Source organism: Formica exsecta, unplaced genomic scaffold (genome assembly GCF_003651465.1).
Source record: "Formica exsecta isolate Colony F162 unplaced genomic scaffold, ASM365146v1 scaffold380, whole genome shotgun sequence".
NCBI classification, from domain to species: domain Eukaryota; kingdom Metazoa; phylum Arthropoda; class Insecta; order Hymenoptera; family Formicidae; genus Formica; species Formica exsecta.
The window spans coordinates 26,583-33,047 of NW_021851043.1; the positions used below are offsets into that span (position 1 = coordinate 26,583).

The 6,465-nt window shown below is 41.4% G+C and overlaps 1 protein-coding gene across 1 annotated transcript; it reads left to right on the forward strand.

The window, feature by feature from the left end:
* The first annotated feature begins 4,255 nt into the window (after nt 1-4,255).
* LOC115239478 lies at nt 4,256-6,034 on the forward strand. The gene is made up of 2 exons (XM_029814021.1): nt 4,256-5,166; nt 5,257-6,034. The coding sequence occupies exons 1-2, from the start codon at nt 4,256-4,258 to the stop codon at nt 6,032-6,034; spliced, it is 1,689 nt and encodes a 562-aa protein (XP_029669881.1).
* Nucleotides 6,035-6,465: the final 431 nt, after the last annotated feature.

Here is a 6,465-nt window from a genome sequence, read left to right on the forward strand (position 1 = left end):
TTCCCTATTTGAGTATCCTCTTCCATTTTTCCTTTCCCTTTTTCTTGTCCCATCTTATCTTTTCCAGCTGTAATCCTAGGGGGGATTATCTGAATATTTGAGATGGTTTTTATTGCAGGGCGTGGAACTCTCTGGGGTAAAGGAGTATTCTCTTCTTCAGATTGCATAGTGCTCTCTGCCGGCTTGGCTTGGAGAGGTGTCTGCTTCCTCGTCTGGGCCCTTAGTTTAAACAGTTCTGCAATCTGTTTATTAATGGCGCCTACCGTTCTTTGGTCTTCCATTACGATCAGTGAACTATCTTCCGCTACCATTTTTGGTGACGTTGGGAATTCGAAACTAGGATCACCCTGTCTTATTAGATCGAGTCTATCCTCTAGGAAGGATTTGCCGCCTGTTTTTTCCTGTTTTCCTGTTTCCTTTCCCATTTTCCCTACCTCTCTTCTGGGTCCACTCCCATCCTTTTCTCTACTCCCACTCCTTCCTTTTATCAAGTCATCCACCTTTGCCTTTAGCTCACGAATTTCCTCTCTCTGTATTTTTATGATCTCTTTCATTTCCTTAAATTCCTTCTCCCGCCTTTTATCTCTTTCATCCCTTTCCTCAAGCTGACTTTTGAGCTTGTTTATCCTTAATTTAAGAGAGAGCGGGTCTCCGGTTGTTTCTGCCTTTTCAGCCAAGGCTCTTATCACCTCCATTGTTTTAGTGATCCTTTCCTTCATTCTTCCACTCAAACCTCCTTGCATCCGTCCACATTTGCCTCTAATTTCATCAATGTCCTTCATCCATCCCAGCCCCACGGCACTAAGTGAGAAGGCGCCCATTGACTTAAACTCGGTCTTGGATGGCTCTTCGAAGTTTCCACTCAGATCGATGTCTGGTGTACCAACTACCTTCCTTGTCCTCTTTTTGGGTCTTCCTGGCAGCGCCCGTACCGCGTCACCTGTTGGAGTCGGGGGAGGGGCTTGGCCCCTCCCCACCAACCCCCCTCCCCAAACGCTCGCCCGTCGCGCGTCACGGGTGTGCGTAAATCCCAATCCGTAATATAAACATCCACGGTTACAAAAGTAAAAATTATAATCGAGCTATATCTCCGAAACGATACATTCTACAACAAAAGTGCATAGGACCTTTTTCGCAGAACTCAACGAAATACGCTAAAAAGATCCCGTACACTTTTCCGCTAGGACGCACCATTACCGAGTTTTGACAATTTTTTATTTCTCTTTCATTTTTGACTTCAAAGACTTGGAAAAAAAAAATTTTTACGGTCCTAAATTTATATGTCCAATCCACGTATTTTTCAATTCTCTATCGATTGGCGTAGTCAAATTTTAGTCGATATTTCGCGTTCCGTATCCCCTTGGGACTTGTAAATTTCTACACCCGACTCCAAGTATACAGGGCCCAAAGGGTGGATCCTAGGCGGATAGGCTAGAGAACCAAAATTGTAGCCCATCGCGAGACCGATCGATGTCTCTCGGGAGACAACCCTCCCCCGTCAACGGTTTTCGAATTATGGACCCAAAATACCAAAGGACGCTTTACACCCCTATAACTAAGGAACGGAGACCGATATCGATACGGGACTTGCGGCAAAATCCGTTTCGAACAATTACCCTTCCATTTCTACGATAAAAAAAATTTTTTCACCTTTTCGGACCAAGTATACAGGGCCCAAAGGGTAGGTCCTAGGGGGGTGGAGTACAGGACCAAAGTTGTAGCCCTTCGCGAGACCGATCGATGTCCCTCGGGTGCCAATCCTGCGGCGTCAACGGTTTTCGAGTTACGGACCCAAAATGGCAAGGGGCGCTTTGCACCCCTATAACTAAGAAACGGAGATAGATATCGACGCGAGACCAACGCCAGAATCCGTTTCGCGTGACCAACTTTCGATTTCCGTGATAAAAAAATTTTCACCCCTTTGGACCAAGTATACAGAGCCCAAAGGGTGAGTCCTAGGGGGGTGGAGTACGGGACCAAAGTTGTAGCCCTTCGCGAGACCGATCGATGTCCCTCGGGTGCTAATCCTGCCGCGTCAACGGTTTTCGAGTTACGGACCCAAAATAGCAAGGGGCGCTTTGTACCCCTATAACTAAGGAACGGAGTTAGATATCGACGCGAGACAAACGCCAGAATCCGTTTCGCGTGACCAATTTTCGATTTCCGTAATAAAAAATGTCAAAAAAGCTGGAACCCCGTAACCCTAACCTAACCTAACCTAACCTGGGGTATATTCTTCAACAGGATCTTCAGGCTTCGCCGCGCTCGGTATCCCAGATTGGAAAAGATCGCATTCGAGGTAATTGTTCCGGCAAGAGGTAATCAAAAAAAAAAAAAAAGCCAAAAAGTTTCGAGATTTCCGGCCACCCAGTTCCTATATCGCTCGATTGAAGTCCAATCCTTACTGTTTAGAGGGTAAAAACAGCTGGCGACTGTATAATGGACAGAAAATCCACAGATTTCAATGGTATGAGTAAGTAATAAATCGGCTTGGCCGGTCACAGCTATATAGTCGCAAAACATCGTTCTCGAAGAGAAGAATTTATAATTTTCGGATCAATCATTATCCACGGGTTGAATTTTGACCGTGGTACAGTCTTTATTCCAAGCGCGTAAGCCCCACTAGAGAACATACCATTAATATAGTCTTTTTGTGGCGACCGTGACAGGACGTCGCGATTCTTTTTCGGTAATATAGGGTAATATATATCGGGAGAGACGCGGGGCGAATCGAGTTTCAAATTTCGTGACGAACAATTAGCGAAAATACGCATTAACGTGATTAACCTGGCAAGTGATCACGCGAGCAATATTTCAACGCGCAAAAGCAAAGGCAAACACATAAAAGAAAAAAAAAGCGGACAGTAAAATCCGTCGTAAATAAAATTCCGATAGCGTGAGCGCGAGGATTCGGGAGAAAAATACAGCACGTTAAAGTACGTCGTGAAAAGTTATTAAATAATAGAGCGCGGGGAAAAGACCGCAGATAAATAACAATATCAATTTTGGGAAATAAATCTGTAGAAAGAGCGAAAGGGAACGGAAATATAAAAAACGAGAGGGCCGAACAGAGATCTCGCGGCCTAAATTTTGATTATTTAAAAGCGCGGGGCAGATCGGTGGAGAAATCGTAAAATTTTCCGTTAACTTTGGGAAAGCGGGATAAAAAACTGCGAAAGTAAAGAAAAAAGTAATAAACTAGCTGGGGATAAAAGCTAGATTAACGTAAAAATCGGGAAAATTTTTTCTCGGTATAAGAAAGCGTAAAACGTTAAAAACGCGAGGAAAAAGTAGCGAAATCTACAGAAATTACTCGAAAAAGCGCGAAGATTCCAGAAAAATCGAGTCCTGAACAGGATCGAACGTGTTGGATACGCGAGACTAAAGATAAAATTCAAGAAAGCCGGGATACGCGGTTGATTGACGGGTGGAAAATAAGAAAGTTCGGAACGGGCTTTGAAATCCGATACCACTTTGCGAAAGGCAGTGGTGCGATTTATACGCGACGCCGAAAGAAAGAAATAATATTTAAGAATATTCTTTGAGAATATCGAGAATATTTCTTCAAAACTTTGAAATAAATTTTATTTTATAAGATTATACGAATATATACTTGAACATTTATTGGATGTGTTTCGATTGCGTATTTATATGGATATTTATATGAATTTATATGTATTTGTGTGAAACCATAGTTGCGCATTGTTCAAATGAATGGAAATAAGTATTGCAAAAGAAAGTTTATTAATATTACAAATCTTTAAAACAATTACGAGAAAAGAATTGAGAGAATAACTGAACAAGTTTATTTTACGAAAAAGATTAAAAAAAGATAAAAGTAAATGCAATAAAACAATAGTGATTGAATTTAAAGAAGATTTTAAGAAAAAATTTAACTGCATTGTAAAAGAAAAGATACAAGAGTAGAGAAAGACAAAGATTAAAGTCAAAATTGCGCACGCGTAACAGATTTTGATTTCAGGAAGACGAAGAAGGGAAATAAGGAAGGAAGAAATAAAATAAAAGTCATTGACGCAAACAATTACAAGAAATATAAAAATTTTTTATTTAATGTTTCTATCCCTATACAAATAAATAAAGGTGTATTAATATGTATTAATTTGTGTGCACTAATCGATATTCATTTCAGCCGACGTTACGTAAAAGACGAACGAAGTACATACGGACAGACGATCGCGAGACAAATCGGTCAAACACGGGGAAAGAATAAATATAAATTAAAATCGCGAGCAAAATGAGCAAAGACAAGCCGACAATGCCGATCCCTAGATCACCGGTAAAAGGGGCTAAAAAACAAACCGCGAGCGAGGAAATAAACGTGATTACGCAAGTAACGGCGGAAGCGGAACGGCTTAAGGAACAGAATAGCAAGTTACGCGAAGAAATGGAATACCTGAAAGAAAAGTTAGAAGATTTAAAAACGGATAGGGAAAATGGACCAGGAAAATCGGAGGACGATTGCGCGAGAGAATCGAGCGCGCGAAGACGACGCAATAGAACGTATCAAACGCGAGAAAATACCGCGTACGCGAGAAATAGTCTAGGAGAGGGAAATACAAACATGTTAGAAAACATTAGATTACCGCGGGGCGGGTGGTTAATGGACCCATTCGCGGAGATAAAATATAAGGGAAGAGAGGATGGACAAAATCCAATAAAGTTTCTTAGAAAATTCGAGAAGATCGCGGAATACGAAAATATCGATTATAAAGACCAGTTACATTACTTTAAGAAATGTATGAAGGGAAACGCGAGTAATTGGATAGAGGTAAACGATCCGGACTATATAGAAAAAGCGAAAGAATCTTTCCGGGAATATTTCTGGGGGGACGAACAACAAGCGAGATTTCGAAAAAATCTATATACCGGGAAATACAGATCGGAAAAGGGAGAAACGATGGCGGAATACGCGATAAGCCTTGCGAAACAGGCAAAGTATTTAGAACCACCGATGAGCGATCACGAGATAATTAGGTGCGAGAAAAGACATTTTGGAAACGAAATTGCGCGAGAAATACAACCGTCGACCGCGAAATCAATCGGCGAGTTAACCAGTCTATTAGATGATATGGAATATGAGAAAAAGATAGTTAAGCAATCGAGAAGACAGAATACGGAAGAAAATCAGTTAAATGCGAGGAAAACGTAAGATACGAGGCAAAGGCCGAAAACCGCATTTAGGGATAACGTACCGAGAAGATTCAACGAACAATATCCGCGCTACGGACCCGATAGAGTATACCGAAGTTACGCGACGGTGAATCAGAGAGGAAGATGGATAGAAAAAAATAGGGAAAAAAGGCAATCGTCGGTACAGATTTCGGAAATACCGAATAGCGAAGGGGGTAACGAGAATAAAAGAGTCGTAAGATACAATAGAAATACAGCGCGAGATAGGATAAAGGAAGACAAAATAGTACCGAAGGCGCAGACAACAAAGAAACGCGTCGCGGCGAGTAAAATTAAACGCGGCGAGACAATAGAGAAAGAAAAATATAGCGCAGAGGAAGAAAGCGAAATAGAATCTCAGGAAGAAGATAGAGAAAGCGAATCAGCAATTGCGATCATAAGAAGAGAAAATATATTAAAAGATGTAGACGAGGTATTCTACGAAGATCAAGCGAAAATAAAAGTACAGAAAGGACCGTTCGTAACAGCGACGTTCAATAAATTAAACGTAAAGTGCTTGATCGAAACAGGAGCACAAGTATCCGCGATGAGCAAGGAAATATACGATCAATTGAAACAAAACGGGATCAAAATGAAAATACAACCGGTAGAGAAGATGCAACTAGTAGGCGCGTTTTTAAGAAAGGCAATTAAAATATTATTTAGAACCACGATAGAGTTTAAAATTGAAAAAGCAAGGTTCGAGCAGGAGATTTTAGTCGTAGACAAACTAATACACGACATAGTGCTCGGAATAGACTTTATATGTTATCGTAACGCCGCGATACAATGCGGGGATAACGGAATAGAGATAGAACTCGAATCCGAGGACCGAAAATCGTAACTATAAACGCGATAATGCTAGAGCAGGAAGCGCCGGATATAACAAATTGTACGACAGAATAGATGGATTCGTTTTTCGGAATATTAAATATAACGGAAGAAGAAATAGACGAAAGAGACGAACCATTATTCACGCAGAGAGAAATAGTCGAAGTATTAATGAGCGACGAAGCAGAATCGGACGCGGAAAATCGCGAAATGAAAGATACCGATAGGAAGGAGAGAAGCGAGCGAACAAAGGAAAACATGATAGAAAGAATTATAGAGGAGAAAGAGGACAAAAGTATCGCGATGTTAAATTTACACGGAAGTAGGTAATCTAGGCCGTATCTAACTCACGGCCCCTTGAGTGCGAGAGAGAGGTACCCAAAGGAGAAAAAGAGATAGCGTCAGTTTGTAGGCATCTGCGGGGAGGAGTGCGGCGGGGGGGAT

Excerpts from the sequence above, each read along its gene's own strand:
- LOC115239478 (XM_029814021.1), top strand. The coding sequence starts at position 4,256 with ATGAGCAAAGACAAGCCGACAATGCCGATCCCTAGATCACCGGTAAAA. Across the intron at positions 5,167-5,256 it reads CAGTTAAATGCGAGGAAAAC|AGTATACCGAAGTTACGCGA; the intron begins GTAAGATACGAG and ends CGGACCCGATAG.